The sequence below is a fragment of the Podarcis melisellensis genome, assembly GCF_964234715.1.
Source record: "Podarcis melisellensis genome assembly, chromosome: Z".
NCBI classification, from domain to species: Eukaryota; Metazoa; Chordata; class Lepidosauria; order Squamata; family Lacertidae; genus Podarcis; species Podarcis melisellensis.
This window is the reverse complement of record NC_138547.1, coordinates 49,818,352-49,835,107: the sequence shown is the minus strand read 5'-3', so window position 1 is coordinate 49,835,107 and position 16,756 is coordinate 49,818,352. Positions and strand designations below refer to the sequence as shown.

General features: G+C 41.2%; 1 protein-coding gene across 1 annotated transcript in view; it reads left to right on the top strand.

Moving 5' to 3' along the window:
* MAP7D3 (MAP7 domain containing 3) overlaps positions 1 to 16,756 on the top strand; it is a 77,714-nt gene continuing 60,958 nt past the window's right edge. Inside the window, exons 1-4 of the mRNA XM_081896215.1 lie at positions 1 to 336; positions 7,922 to 8,023; positions 10,000 to 10,080; positions 10,871 to 11,039. Coding sequence (XP_081752341.1) covers positions 243 to 336; positions 7,922 to 8,023; positions 10,000 to 10,080; positions 10,871 to 11,039 — 446 coding nt within the window. The 5' untranslated portion in view covers positions 1 to 242. The remainder of the gene's footprint in view (positions 337 to 7,921; positions 8,024 to 9,999; positions 10,081 to 10,870; positions 11,040 to 16,756) is intronic.

Below are 16,756 nucleotides of genomic sequence, written 5' to 3'. Positions count from 1 at the left end.
GTCCGCCGCTCCCTCCCTTGAGGTGCCGCCGGGGGCTGTGTCAGGCGCGCGATCGAGTGGTGGAGGGAGCGCGCGTGCGCGACCCGCCTGACGGACGGGGACGCTCAAGGGCGCATGCGCAACGCCGCCGCGCCTCAAGTCAGCTTGCCGAAGTCGGCCCGCCCGAGTGGGAGTCCGGGAGCAGCGGAGCGCGCGCCTGCGAGTGGGGCTCGCGCCCCCCACACCGCCTCAGTGGTCCGAAAATGGCGGAGGGCAACGGCGCCGCCACGGGCCCCGAGACCCTCGCCGCCTCGCCTCCGCCTCTGCCGCCCCTGAGGGGGCTCCGAGAGAAGATGGGTGAGGGGGCGCAGGGAGAGGGAGGGGAAGGGGTAGGGCAGGCTCCTCCTATTCTCACCCCCTCGCAAGACACCTCGTAACCCCCCCTTCCCGTGATATGCAACAAAATTCAGATACAGCTATATAATCCCTCGTGTAGTAAGATAAAACCTTTGGAGCAGGCATTTTCATTAAAAAGTTTTTTATGAACCGCCCTATTGCCCCTTAAGATCATCATCATCACTTGTATACCGTCTTTCTATCTTACATTACTCAAGGCGCTTTACAAGCTGAAGAAACAAAGATGACTTTTAAAGCCCTGTTTTCTGATACTTCTCCAAGCTGGCTCCTCCGTTTTGTCTTGGTCCTCTCCCTCCTCAGTTGGGTCATTCTCTTCTACCCTTTTTCTGATTTCCCTCCATCCTAGACAGATGCTCACTGGTTCTGCCTCTTTTTAGCATGTGTGTGTGCTTGTGAAATTTATTGATTTAAATATCGCCTTTTTATTAGTTTTCCAGCAGCTTCAGAGTCATTTCACAAGAAATTAGCTGAGCAAACTGCAAGCATATTAGTATCTAAGGCGCTACAAGATCCTTGGTTGTCATTTTAATGTACATCATGTATTATTTTCGGTTTGTGGGTGATTCTGGTACCAGTCGCTGTCTACTCCTATTCCCCCCCCCCCCCGCCGAATAGGCAGCACAATGAAACTGGCAGATCCATAGCTGAGACACTGAAATCTGCGAGCAACAATGAAATTGACAGTTTTCTCTGTCTTTAGCAGACCAACTGATCGGTTTGCTGGAAAGGAAAAAAAGGCTTTTGGAGTTTTCCAAACAAATTACCGTATTTTTCCATGTACAATATGCCCCCATGTCTAAGATGACCCCTATCTTTTGAGCCCCAAATTCAGAAATAATTAATTGCAACATTCCGTGTATAAGACGACCGCCAATTTAAAACTTAATTGGTGGGGGGATATAGTCTTATGCATGGTAAAATACAGTATATCTGCTACTGAATCAAGGGTATCTTTTGTCTCAGTCTTAGCACAAAACTTACTATTGCAGCATTTTTTCCACAAACGCCCTCCCTTGTACCTATGATATATCGAGGCATACTGATACCCTGGAATTTAAAAAGAAGTGGATATTTAAAACAGCTTCCTGGCCTGATCTCCTGACAGGCAAGCCCCCCTCTTCATTGATCACACAGAAAGCAAATTGTTTAGTTGTGGAGGTGGGTGGGTGGCTAGCCTCTCACAACCCCAAAATAAGGATAGGTCTATATCTCATACAGGAGGTCACATTATGAATTGTGCCATTTTGGACAGGAAGACAGCCCTTTTGTGGGCTTCCCTGCATTAAAAATTATCTGAAAATGGAAGCCTTACGTCGTTGCCTTCTTCTTTGGCAATCCCTCATAGCTGAGTCAGACTGTCTTCCATCAACACGGATTTTAGCAGTGAGCCCATAAGTGACAGTGGAGGCCAATTCTGGATCCACACGTCCTTCCACAGTGGGGTTTCTGGGGGGAATTGATCCCGGTGAAGGTTCTTCCTCTTCACCCGTCTCTCCCTCGCGTCCCAAGTTTGAGTGTCTTCAAAGCCCAGGACGCCTTTGGTCAAGGCTGTTCTCCAACTGGAGCTCTCGCAGGCCAGTGTTTCCCAGTTGTTGGTGTTTATACTACATTTTTAAAATTTGCCTTGAGATCTTTCAACCTCTCCACCAGCGTTACACTTTCCTTTTTTAAGTTTGAAAGAGAGTCATTTCTTTGGAAGGCAACGTGACCGGTTCAAAGTTGATTGTCGCTTCGACACTGACAGTCTTTGCTTATTTCAGTACACTGGCATTAGTTATAGCAGGCATGTCCAAAGTTCTAAAAAAAGCTCAACAGCTTTGGTTGGCCCTCACAGTCCTTCACTTCATCAAATCCGGCCGTCTTTGAAAAAGGTTTGAACACCACTGAGTTATAGTGAGCATAGGAACTGCCTTATTCTGAGTCAGACCTATTGGTCAATCCAATGCAGTATTGCCGATGAAAATCTCCAGGGTTTCAGGTGTGGAGATATTGGATGTTTGAGCCTGGGACTTTCTGCAGCCTTTCCGTATTATTGCTTTCATATTTGTTAACTATCTGAACCTTACAGACTTGGCACTGCTGTAGAGTCGAGCGAAGTGGTACCACGAACATGAATGCATGGGCAGAGGAAGAATGCAAACTCTCTTATGAAGGAAGAAGCTCGGGGAGTCTAAATACAATAGCAATGCTTTTTTCCACTTGCATGATAGAGACATCATTGTATCTTTCGGAGACGCAAGTTATTTCAAAGTTGGACTGGGAACCCATTGTGATTTGCAGCGCTAGGATCTATTGTCTCGGGAAGTTTCGAACGGATGTTTTCATGCTTTTTTAATCTTACTAAAATTAAAACCATTTGAGATGGGGGGAGGAATTAAGGGGGTGTCTTTCAACTGTAAGGGAAGGGAGTACACCAAGTTTCATTCAAATCTGATATGGCAGGTGATGAAACCCTTGGGGTTTTTTGCGTCAATTTGATGTGGAATGATCCTACTTGGAATTACTGTTTAATTTAGTCAAAACAAAACAAAAATCCTTCCAGTAGCACCTTAAAGACCAACTAAGTTAGTTCTTGGTATGAGCCTTCGTGTGCATGCACACTTCTTCAGATACGTCCTTCCACAGGTATCTGAAGAAGTATCTGAAGAAGTATCTTCAGGTATCTGAAGAAGTGTGCATACACACGAAAGCTCATACCAAGAACTAACTTAGTTGGTCTTTAAGGTGCTACTGGAAGGAATTTTTTTTGTTTTGACTATGGCAGACCAACACGGCTACCTATCTGTTTAATTTAGGTTGGCAAGTCTGAAATTATAAAGATTTTCTCTACTCCACATGTTATACTAAAATGGAACAGTTCTACTGTCACATCTTCTGAATGAAACAGCCTCAGACTTCTTACATATGAACTGACATTTTACCAGTAATTTCAAATACAGTCAGAACCGAGACCCAAAAACTAGACCTGAAACAGGACATCTGTTAATGGATCTCCCAGGGTCTTTTTCTTTTATTCCAAGAAGCTGGGGGAGTCTCCCATTTGGACTGCAGTCATGACACTAGGAGACAGTCCAAATGTTTAGGAAAGCTTTTAATATTTATTATTATTATTAATATTATTGTATTTTAATCTTTTGTTGGAAGCTGCCCAGAGCGGCTGGAGAACCCCAGCCAGATGGGTGGGGTATAAATAACAACTTCTTCTTCCTCTTCTTCCTCTTCCTCTTCTTCTTAATTGGGGTGTATTAATGGGGTGTATTGATAATGCCTGTGAACTTGACAAACAACACATACAGGGGGAAAAGTTCCCACTGAGAGGGAAGGCAATTTCCTCACATAAAGGGGCGGGGAAGAGGGGAAGAGGAAACTAGTCTACTGTACTTCCCTGCGTTGAGAGCAAGCAAGGAAAAACAAAGAAACACGAAAAAGGAAGCATAATTTCTCAATGCAGTGAGGTGGGGGAGCATGAAAACAGGAAGAGATCAACATCTGTTTTAGTATACTAGTCTACATGCAGGGCACAGAGAATATTAGATCTATATTTGGCCTCTGTGTTCTTGAATTAATTTCCGTTAATTTTAATGTCTGTCTTCTTACTCCAGGTCAGTGAGACAAATTGAGTGTCGAGAGGGTCTGATTTCTTATCAGTGATGTTTTAATGTATTTTTAATCTCTTGTTGGAAGCCGCCTAGAGTGGCTGGGGAAACCCAGCCAGATGGGCAGGGTAGAAATTATTATTATTATTATTATTATTATTATTATTATTATTATTTTATTATTAACTGCGTCCCCCTTGAAGCAAGTGTTGTGACAATGGCATTTGTTCAAGGGGAGAGGGATGCAGCCAGGATAATGCCATGCGCCACACTTAGATAATGATGAGTTAAGATCCTTATGCTGGGGGAGGAATTAGTTCAGAGGGGTCTTTTTTATCATTGTGTTGTCAATTTAAAGCCTGTTGCAGTTATTTGGTATCTTGCACAAGGAGATCGGCAGTTCGGCACTTGTTATTCTATAAAACATGATGTAAATATCCATAGCAGGGTGGATTTGATTTCAATCACAAGTCTGTAAGACTTGATTTAAATCATTTTTTATTAAAGTACTTGGAGGTGATTGTTTTTGGTGCAGCCTGGGGAGGATTATTGCCATGACAGAACAGTTGTCATGGAGAGGGGAAATGCTTTTCCTTCTTCCTCCTTCCCTCCCTTCTACAGTGCTGAGTTCGAGTGAGGACCGAAATCGGGGACAAGGAAGCCAGCCGCCTTGTTTTGCTTGCAGAATCCTTAGTGTCAATTGTAGAAATGTAATTTCTTTTGATCAGCTGCTGAAGAAGTATCTTTCCCTATGAAATCAGGAGATGATGATGATGATGGTGATGGTGATGATTATCATCATGTATTATTTCTAACCAGCCCATCTAGCTGGGTTTCCCCAGCCACTTTGGGCAGCTTTCAGCAAAAGATTAAAAATGCATTAAAACACCAGTCATTAAAAACTTCCCGAAAGAGGGCTGTTTAAAGATGTTGCATTGTGCCTGAACTTTGACATTCCTGATTTGCTGTGTTGTGTATGTTTTGCATTCCCAGCATCTATTCCTTTGTGTCGATTGTAGAAACCAACTGCATTTTCCCATGCGTAAGACTCTTATTTCGCCCCCAATTTTTAAAGTTTAAAATTGGGGGTCATCTTAGACTCGGAATGTTGCCATTCTTGATTTCTTCAATTAGGGCTCAAAAAACAGGGGGCGTCTTAGACATGGGGGCGTCTTAGACACGGAAAAATACGGTAATTTCTTATGATCAGCTGCTGAAGAAACATTCAGGTAGGTAACTGTGTTGATCTGACGCAGTCGAAATAAATTTAAAAATTGTCCAGTAGCACCTTAGAGACCAACTCAGCTTGTTTTTAGTAGAAGCTTTCAAAGTGGGTTTGAACCTCAATGCTTAAAAATCCTGTTGCTCCCATATTTGTATTGTTTATTGTTATATTTGATTGTTAATCCAAACTTAATTCTATTGTGCTTTATGCTCTTTTAGTATGGTATGTAAAACTGGTCTGGACCCTGATATACAGTGGTACCTCGGGTTAGGTACTTAATTTGTTCCGGAGGTCCGTTCTTAACCTGAAACTGTTCTTAACCTGAAGCACCACTTTAGCTAGTGGGGCCTCCTACTGCTGCTGCGCCGCTGGAGCATGATTTCTGTTCTCATCCTGAAGCAAAGTTCTTAACCTGAAGCACTATTTCTGGGTTAGCAGAGTCTGTAACCTGAAGCGTATGTAACCTGAAGCGTATATAATCCGAGGTACCACTGTATAGTGGGAGGGTGGGTTGGGGATTTTCTCCAAAGGGTAGTAGGATTCAATGGGTATGGTCAACCAGCTGGCGACTGTTAACAACTGAAAAAGCAAGGGATGGTATGCAGATGACCCAAAATAGCTTTAGCATGTATAAAGACACAGGAATCCAATATCTCTATTCAGACCAGGTCTCTCCATAGTTTTCAGTTGAGTAATAAGTTGCAATTCAGCAACTTCTCTTTCAAGTCTATTTCTGAAATTCTTTTGTCATAAGACAGCTGCTTGGAGATTCTGCGTTGAATGTCCTGGGAGATGGAAGTGTTCTCCTACTGCAGTGATTGGGCAAACTCGGCCCCCCAGCTGTTTTGGGACTACAATTCCCATCATCCCTAGCTCACGGGACCAGGGGTCAGGGATAATGGGAATTGTAGTCCCCAAACAGCTGGAGGGGCAAGTTGGGCCACCACTGCTCTAGATCAGGCATGGCCCAACTTGGCCCTCCAGCTGATTGGGCTCTACAACTCCCATCATAACTAGCTCACAGGACTGGCGGTCAGGGAGGATGGGAGTTGTAGTCCCCAAACAGCTGGAGGGCCAACTGGCTTCTCTGCCATGTGATTCCTGATTTCAGATTGATGCCCATTTATCCTTTGGCATAGAGTCTGGCCTGTTTGCCCAATATAGGGAGCCGAAGGGCACTGCTGGCATTTGATGGCATACACAGTGTTAGAAGATGAGCAATGAAATAGGCCTGAGATGGGATCACGTTCTGATACCCGTGTCCATGTTAAGTCTGCTTTCTGTATTATTGTGGGTGAGGAGTTTTAGAACTATGAGCTTTTTATTTTTAGAGACGTATCTGCACAAGAAGCAGGTTTGAATACTGTCGTACCAGCAAGTTTCTCCCCTCCTTTTTTTATTTAGCCAAAAAAACATTACATATATAATACAGTGGTGCCCCGCAAGACGAATGCCTCGCAAGACGGAAAACCCGCTAGACGAAAGGGTTTTCCGTTTTGGAGGTGCTTCGCAAAACGAATTTCCTATGGGCTTGCTTCGCAAGACGAAAATGTCTTGCGAGTTCCTGCGGGGTTTTTCCCCTCCCCCCCTTTTCCCAAGCCGCTTATCAGCTGATCCGCTAAGCCGCTTATCAGCTGATCCGCTAAGCCGCTTAATAGCTGATCCCCTAAGCCGCTTAACAGCTGATCCGCTAAGCCGCTTATCAGCTGATCCGCTAAGCCGCTAATAGCGTTAAGCCGCTAAGCCGCTAATGGGCATGCTTCGCAAGACGAAAAAACCGAAAGACGAAGAGACTCGCGGAACGGATTCTTTTCGTCTTGCGAGGCACCACTGTATGTATATATTACATATCCACAGTGGCGTAGCGTGGGTTGTCAGCACCCGGGGCAAGGCAAGTAATTTGCACCCCCTAACCCGTGGATTTGCGCCCCCTAACCCCCAGATGTTGCACCCGGTGCGGCCGGGCCCCCCTGCACCCCCCACGCTACGCCACTGCATATCCAACAAAAGAAGGAAAGATAGGAAAAAAGAAAAATGAAAGAAAAAGAAACTAGAAATGAAACAGTATCCAATAAACTTCTTTGTAAGGAATACAAGCCATCCTTTCTCCTATTAGTTATTTCTTACAGGTTTTTATAATTATAACATTTCCTCTTATGACTTCAGGCTTGACTCCCTAATTCGTATCTCGACTTCCCCACCCACCAGCGGTTCCTAATAAATCATATTTTGTTTGTCTGTTTTCTCTTAGTAAGTCTATGGATTGCCTGTGGTATTTTAGGCTACCCCAAGCCAAGAGAAGTACTGAGAACCACCTTTTTTCATGTAGTTTATAAAAACAACCCATTCTCTCTTTATTCTCACATTTGAGTGATTTCTTATTGATTCTGTAAGTTGAGCTAGTTCTAGATACTCGCTAAGTTTTAAGAGCCATTCTTCTTTTGTCGGCAATATGTTGTTTTTCCAGGATTTTGTAATCATGATCCTGGCGGCCCCAGTCGCATATAGAAAGACTCTTTTTATTGTCCTTTGGAATGTCCATTGTGAAAATTCCTCATAAAAATAATTCTGGTTTTTTTGACATGGTATACGAAGAAATTTTAAAAAATGATGAGACAAACCAGCAAGTCTTGCATGAAGCCTGCCGCCAGAAATACATTGTGGATTTTCGCTGTAATAACTGTGATTGTGGTCTGTTTTACAGTCGCTGCAGCCCAGGTGTTAGCAGAAGAAAGAAGAAGCCAAAGTGGTGCTAGTCCTGTTCCACTCCAATCTCCAGCTGGTATGAAATCTTCAACCAGGCCAGGTAAAATTCTTGCTTTAATAATAATAAAAAAACCAATTCCTGTGGCTACCTTGGTTGTGGCTCTTCGCATCCTTCCGCTTTTTAGTTCACGAATCTGTGCTGCTACTTTTTAAGTTGCATATTCTCCTTCTCAAAAGAGTCCCATTTTGACTCGGTAGGAATTGGTCTACTTGGGCCAGTGAAGATGCTGTTTTTGTTTTGCAAAGCAGGAAATGACCACATGGGTAAGCAACCTAAGGCCTGGGGGCCGGATCCAGCCCAGTGGCCTTCTCAATCCAGCCCGCAGATGGTCCAGGAATCAGCGTGTTTTTACATGAGTAGAATGTGTGCTTTTATTTAAAATGCACCTCTGGGTTATTGGTGGGGCCTGCCTGGTGTTTTTACATGAGTAGAATGTGTGCTTTGATTTAAAATGCATCTCTTTTTTTGTGGGGCATAGGAATTCGTTCAATTTTTTCCTCCAAAATCTAGTCCGGCCCCCACAAGGTCTGAGAGACAGTGGACCGGCCCCCTGCTGAAAAGGTTTGCTGACCCCTGCATTTACTTTTCTCTTAAAATAATCTGTATTATACATCAGTTTACATAGTGCTTAACAAATATGATACAATACATTACATACATTACATATAATACATACCCAACATACCTACAAATCCTATGTGAACACCACAAATATTCGACTTCCAACGCTTCTCTTTATACTTTTTTGCCAGTCTTACCTCTACCAGACATGGCCCAACTTGCCCCTCCAGCTGTTTGGGGACATCATCCCTAGCTAACAGGACCAGTGCTCAGGGATAATGGGAATTGTAGTCCCCAAACAGCTGGAGGGCCACATTTGGCCATGCCTGAGTTAATATCTTGACCCTGCTCCACTGAAAAGCATTGGGTGTTCAGTAGGATGGTTTATTAAAAAACTCTATTTTGAAAATGCCTGCTCCAAAGGTCTTATCTTACTACACTAGGAATTATATGGCTATATCTGACGCAGGTGGCGCTGTGGATAAAACCTCGGTGCCTAGGACTTGCTGATCGTAAGGTCGGCGGTGCAAATCCCCGCGGCGGGGTGAGCTCCTGTTGTTCGGTCCCAGCTCCTGCCCACCTAGCAGTTCAAAAGCATGTCAAAGTGCAAGTAGATAAATAGGTACTGCTCCGGCGGGAAGGTAAACGGCGTTTCCGTGTGCTGGTGCTGGCTCGCCAGAGGCAGCTTCGTCACGCTGGCCACGTGTCAGGATTGGTCATTGTCCTCTTCAGATCACCACACAAACGCTTCTTGTTCTTTTATAACTTTTTATTGATTATTAGCAAAACAATCTTATAAACGGTTCTTAACTATTATTCCTCAGAGTCACTTCTTTCAGATCCCTTCTGAGCTCTGCTTCTCCGTGACCAGCCACCCTCAAAATGGCGAAGGCGCCCTTCCCTTCACTTTCCCGCTCTTTTTCCTACCCTCCTGGCTAGAGCTGGCCTGTATCTCCCCTCCTCCCAATCTGAGCTAGAACTGCACCCTTGCCTTTCCCCGGAACAGCCGGTCCCTCCCTGTTGTTCCTCTTGCTCCCTTCTATTAGCTTCACTGCTCTCTTCCCCCCCCCTTGATAAACTGGAAACTTCTAACTCTTCCCTGACATCACCCCCTCCCCTAAGCCCCCCTTTCTCCTCCTCCTCGCTCTCCTCTGTTTCTGAAGGACCGAACCCTATGAACTCTTGTTCCTCGCTATCTGTCTCTTCAAAAATTTCTTGAAGATGCCAGTTATGGGGTTTTGGCTTGTGGGGATATTTTCTATGAAATTCTCTCTGCAATTCTGGAACGTTAATTTTTTCTGCTGGTTCCCATGAGTTCTTAGCTTTTTATGAACCACCCTAATTCTGATCAGGCTGGAGTTGCACTCCTGGGAAAAGAAAATTGCGCCCATTGGTAACTTGTTCCTCCAGAAATCTCAGCCCTGTAACCAGTTCAACTTTGCCGTCCTTTCCAGTGATCGATGGTTCCACTTTGAGAACAGAAGAGAGGCAAAGGCTGGCCAGGGAACGGAGAGAGGAGCGCGAGAAGCAACAAGGTAGGCATATATTTAAAAGTATGGATAAAAAATGCAGCCTGTTGCATTTGTGGGGCAGACAGGGTGGATCTGATTTCAATCAAATCAATTTAAATCACTAGTCAGTCAGACCTGATTTAAATCACTAGTCAGTAAGACTTGATTCAAATCAATATATTTTACAGAAAGGTTCAGCCTTGCTGGCATCCTCTTAATCTGGACAAGCAGAGAAAGGTTTCATTTTTGAAAGAATAAATTTTCAGTGGTTTTGACAGTTCTATCAAACATGACTGATTTGGTTCTAATCTTAGAAATACATTGACAGATAATGATGAAATGATGGTGAAGTTTAATAAATTAACTGCTTCTATTTGGACAGCTTTTCTGCTATACTCGATTGGAAGGAGAAAAAGATGCATTCCCTTCATAACCATTTAAACAATTTATTTACCTAAAACAATAGCATCATGGCATCTATGTTTGTTAACTGATGTGTTTAAACCATTCTTTTAAAAAAGTCTTAGTTTTAGCACACATGAAAAACTTAAAAGAAATCCTTATTTCCTGATGAACTAGAATGTCACTTAAATAGAAAATCTTTAGAAAGATTTTTCCTCCAGAAGCATTTTATTTTAAAAATCTGATTTACATTTTTTTTTAAATCTGATTTAAATTTTTAAAAAATCTGATTTAAATCAAAAAATCTGATTTAAATTTTAAAAAATTGATTTAAATTTTTTAAATCCGATTTTTTAAAAAAATTATTTTTTTAAAATCATTGATTTTTATCCACCCTGGTTGAAATTTGCAGCTGCCAAAGAAACTCAGATATTGGAAAAGGAGAAGAAGGCCAAGCTCCAGTATGAGAAGCAAATGGAGGAGAGGCAGAGACGACTGAAGGAACAGAAGTTGAAGGAGCAACAAAGGAGAGTAGCAGTAGAGGAAAAGCGGAAACAGAAGCTGGAGGAGGACAAGGTATTGTAGAGCTGGCCAAACTTGGCCCTCCAGTTGTAGTCTCAAAACAGCTGGAGGGCCAAGTTGGGCTATGCCTGCATTAGAGAGACACTATGATAGTGGCACTAGTTATAGCTGTCTAAATCATCTTTTAGAGTATAAGTCAGGGGTGTCCAACCGGCTGCCTGCAATTTTTTGCAATTTCTCACACTTTCCGTTTTATTTTTGTTTTAATTTTTAAAAATCTTTATTAAACATTCAAACATTACATACATAAAAATAAACAATGTAACCTGTATACAAACTCCATGTACAAACTCCATATACAAACTTTGCTAAGAAAGGAAAAAAAGGAAAAGGAAAAAATAGAATAAGAATAGTAATAATAGTAATAATAATAATAATAATAATAAATCATTTCTCCCCCACCCATCTGGCTGGGTTTTCCCAGCTACTCTGGGCGGCTCCCAACAGAATTATTATTATTATTATTATTATTATTATTATTATTATTTAAAATTTATACCCCGCCCATCTGGCTGGGTTCCCCCAACCACTCTGGGTGACTTCCAACAGAATATTAAAATACGGATCAAGGATGAAATCAGTAAAACAAACTTCTGCTTATTCTCATTATACCATATTTCAATTTGTAATTTTACACACAGTGTCTTTTTGTGATTTCTTAGTTCTTATCAAAAGGTCCTTTTATTTGTCACCTTTCAGTTACAAGAGTTAATCTATGTCTGCCAGAAGTTTTTTGTTATCCCCATCAGTATTCAAGTAATCTTTCAATACTACCCATTCTTTATTCACCTTCTATGTCGAGTATCCTCGAAGTCTCCCTGTCATTTTTGCCAGTTGTATATATTCTACCATTTGGGCCTACCAATTGGTTTTTGTGGGAATATTTTCACTTTTCAAGTTTCTCACCACTCAAATTCTGGCTGTTGTCGGTGCATACATGAAGAGTGGTCTAACCTTTTTCTTAATTTCTGTTGGCATGATTCCTAATAGGAGGGCCTCCGGTTTTTTTGTAAATGGGAATTTGAGTATCTTTTTCAGTTTATTATATATATATTGTGACTATTTCCTCCTTGCACTAAACTGGGATTCCCAGAAGCAACTGGCTGCCCAGTGCCCAGAACAAGATGACTAGATGGGCCATTGGTCTGATCGAGCAAGTCTGCTCTCCATTTTTTTTGTAAATGGGAACGTGAGTATTAAAAAAATAATCATTATATATACCGTATTTTTTTCGTCTATAAGACATCCCATGTATAAGATGCCCCTTATTTTTTTTGGGGGGGAACACTCAGATTTAAGAAAATGGGGGGAGATGGCCCCGTATATAAGATGCCCCCTAATTTTTGACATTATTTTTTAGGGGAAAAACCTAGTCTTATACACAGGGAAATACGGTAATGTCCCAAAATTCTCTTATTTTCTTGCATTTCCATCACATACTTAAAAAGCTTTCTTTGACCTGCCCCCTTAAGAAAAGTTCAACAACCTTGACCTGCCCCCCTAAAAAACTCAACAACTTTGGTCTGCCCCCCTAAATAAACGCTTGTCAACTCTGAACACCGCCCTAAAAAATGGGTAAATCACTGCCAGTCTCCCCACCCCCCACCCCCGGAAGTAGATCACAGTCTCTTGGAAGTCGAATGTCCCTGGCATAAGGGACAACTTGGAAGGGGTCACAATGCCCACAATCATCCCTTCATTGCATCTCGTATGTGTGTGTGTGTGTGTAAAATTAATCAAGAAAAAAAACAAGAAAGAGATACGAAAAACAAAATTCATATACACAAAAATAAAAAACTATCATTTACACCCTTGTGGCTTCCCTCCACCGCAACCCGACATCCGGTATGTTATAAATGCTTTAACATTGTGTCTTGTAGGAATCAATGTAAAGCCATTACAGTGGTACCTTGGGTTAAGTACTTAATTCGTTCCGGAGGTCTGTTCTTCAACTGAAACTGTTCTTAACCTGAAGCACCACTTTAGCTAATAGGGCCTCCTGCTGCTGCGGCGCCGCCAGAGCACGATTTCTGTTCTCATCCTGAAGCACTATTTCTGGGTTAGCGGAGTCTGTAACCTGAAGCGTATGTAATCTGAAGCATATGTAACCAGAGGTACCACTGTATTAATTTTGCCTTAGTTTCGAACATCTTGACATGCTTATTCTATGCATATCAATATGTTATCCTTAGAACAGTGTTTTTTCATATTAGCAGGTTGGTCATTGCATCCCTTAAATCCCTGATTCAGTTCACAACTAGTGAATTTGGAATATGTTTTGCTTTTTGTGTGTGTGTGTGTGTGTGTGTGTGTGTGTATTGGGTTTGACAATTCAATCAACATAACATAAGTCACTGAAAGAAAGAAACATATTTCCCTTTCTGCCAGCCCAACTTCCCCTTCTGATTCTTTCTAATCTTTTATCCTTCTGCCTATTTTATTTTATTTTATTATTATTATTATTGCTTTTTTCCAAGGTCAAATACATCGTCAGTGATTCCACAAAAGCGATTTTACAGAGAAAGAAAAAAGAGAGAAAGTTATAGAAGAGCCAATTTCACATTTTGAAAACAATTTTTCATATTCCACTAGACTTCCCCACATCCCCCATCCCCTGCATCTTTTACAATAAAGAAAGATAACAGCAAATTGATATCTTGTTTCCTGCGTTTTTGTACTTTCGTCTAATTTATAAGTTAGATTTAGAGTATTTGTTATTAATTCACTTTCCGTCCATCCTAAAAGTAAAAACTTTACTCTAAACTTTAGTCATTTCACAGTCATAACTTAATTTCCACGATCATCAAAATTTAATTACTGAAGCATATTGTCCCAGAACTTAGCAAATTCTCAACATTCATATATTTTAAAGTTTTTTTGTAAATAGTCCTTAAATTTTTTCCAATCCTCTTCCACTGCTTCTTCTCCCAGGTCTCGGATTCTGCCAGTCATTTCAGCCAGTTCCATATAGTCCATCAGTTGCGCATGCCACTCTTCCAGCGTGGGTAGCTCCTGTGCTTTCCAATATTTAGCTAATAAAATTCTTGCTGCTGTGGTTGCATATAAAAAGAAAGTTCTATCCTTCTTTAACACTCTCTGATCCACCATGCCCAGGAGGAAGGCCTCTGGTTTCTTGTGAAAGGTGTACTTGAACACCTTTTTCAACTCATTATAAATCATTTCCCAGAAGGCCTTCACCCTCAGGCATGTCCACCAGAGGTGAAAAAAAGTTCCTTCAGCCTCTTTACACTTCCAACACTTATTGTCAGACAGATGATATATCTTTGCAAGTTTGACTGGGGTCATGTACCACCTATATATCATTTTCATAATGTTTTCTTTCAAGGCATTACATGCCGTGAATTTCATACCGGTGTTCCATAACCTTTCCCAGTCTTCAAACATAATGTTGTACCCAATATCTTGAGCCCATTTTATCATGGCTGATTTGACTATCTCATCTTGAGTATTCCATTTAAGCAGCAAGTTATACATTCTTGAGAGCACTTTCGTCTTAGGTTCAAGTAATTCCGTCTCTAATTTTGATTTTTCCGCCTGGAAGCCAATCTTTTTATCTTTTTTAAAAATCTCTTGAATTTGGGCATAATGAAACCAGTCTCGCACCTTATCTTTTATTTTTTCTAAACTCTGCAACCTCCAATTGTCACCAACCTTTTCTATTATCTCCCAATATTTTGCCCAGCCACTCTCCATATTAAGTAGTTTGGGGGCCTTTGCCTCCGTTGGTGATAACCACCTCGGCGTCTTATTTTCAAGTAAGTCCTTATATTTAGTCCAGACAATAAATAAAGCTTTCCTGACAATATGATTCTTAAATAGTTTGTGAACCTTTACCTTGTCGTACCACAAATATGCATGCCATCCAAAGGCGTTGTTAAACCCTTCCAGATCTAGGACATCAGTGTTTTCTAGTAAGAACCAATCCTTCATCCAGCAGAAGGATGCTGCCTCATAATATAACCTTAAGTCCGGCAGGGCAAATCCCCCTCTTTCTTTTGCATCTGTTAATATTTTAAATTTTATCCGGGGCTTTTTGCCCTGCCAGACAAATTTCACAACATCCTTCTGCCACTTTCCAAAGCACTCCACTCTGTCCACGATCTGCAGGGTTTGAAACAAAAATAACATCTTTGGCAATACATTCATCTTTACAGCAGCAATTCTTCCCAACAAGGAAAGTTTTAGTCTTGACCAGATTTCTAAATCCTTTTTGATTTCTGTCCAACATTTTTCATAGTTGTCTTTAAATAAGTTCAAATTTTTTCCAGACAAATTAACCCCCAGGTATTTCACTTTTTTAACCACATTTAACTCCGTTTCCTTCTGGAACCCATCTATTTCTGAAAAAGTCAGGTTTTTCGCCAAAACCTTAGTTTTTTGTTTGTTCAACCTGAATCCCGCCACCCGACCAAACTCATAGATTAATTCTAAAACTCTTTTTGTGCTAGTTTCTGGCTCCTGTAGAGTTAAAACTAGGTCGTCTGTGAAAGCTTTCAATTTATATTGTTTTCCTCCGACCTGTATTCCTTCCACCAGCTGATCCTTCCTAATCATGTTCAGCAAAACCTCCAGGACAGAAATAAATAGCAGAGGTGATAAGGGGCACCCCTGTCGTGTTCCTTTTTCAATTCTAAGCTCTTCTGTCACCACATTGTTCACTATTAATTTAGCCTTTTGCTCTGAATAGATTGCTTCTATACCATTTTGAAACGCCCTTCCCACTCCCATCTCTTCCAGATTTCTCTTCATAAATTTCCAAGATATATTGTCAAAGGCCTTCTCTGCATCTATAAATATTAGCACTGCTTTCGTATTCATATTTGTCTGCAATAACTCCAAAACGTCAATGATATTCCTAGTGTTGTCAGACAAATGTCTGCCAGGGAGAAAGCCTGCTTGGTCTTTGTGAATTACGTCATTTAAAACTTTTTAAAATCTACTTGCCAAGATATCCGCAAAAATTTTATAATCCACATTCAGGAGTGATATGGGGCGATAATTCTTAAGTTGAGTCTTTTCAGATTCCAATTTTGGTATCAAAGTGATGAATGCTTCTTTCCACGATTCTGGTGCCCCCTTCCCCTCCATAATCTGATTGCATACCTCCATTAATGGCTGAGTCAGATAGTCTTTTAGTACCTTATAATACATGGAGGTAAGTCCATCTGGGCCTGGGGATTTGCCTAATTGCAAATTCTGAATGGCACTTTCAATCTCCTGTTGTGTTATTCTGTAATTCAGGGTTGTTTGTTTATCTTGAGATAATTTTTCCAATCCGTTACTTTTTATAAATTGATTTATTTCAGTCTCTGCCTGTGGACCTTGGGTAAACAATTTTTTAAAATATCTCTGGAAGCACTTTCTGATTTCTTCTGGTTTCTGAATACTTTCTCCCTCAACCTCCACATTGGTAATAAAGTTCAATTTATGTCTCTTTTTCAACTGCCATGCTAGTAGTTTTCCACATTTATTTGCTGATTCAAACGATCTTTGTCTCATTTGTTTAATTTTCCATTCAACTTCTTGATTTATCAATATCGCATATTGTGCTTGGTGAAACTTAATTTCTCTTAACACTTCTTTTGACTTTGGATTAAGTCTGAGCTTCTTTTCACCATCTCTTATCTTCTCTAATATCCTGTCTTTTTTCCCATTCCAGAGTTTTTTCTTAATAGAATTTTGTTGAATCAGAAAC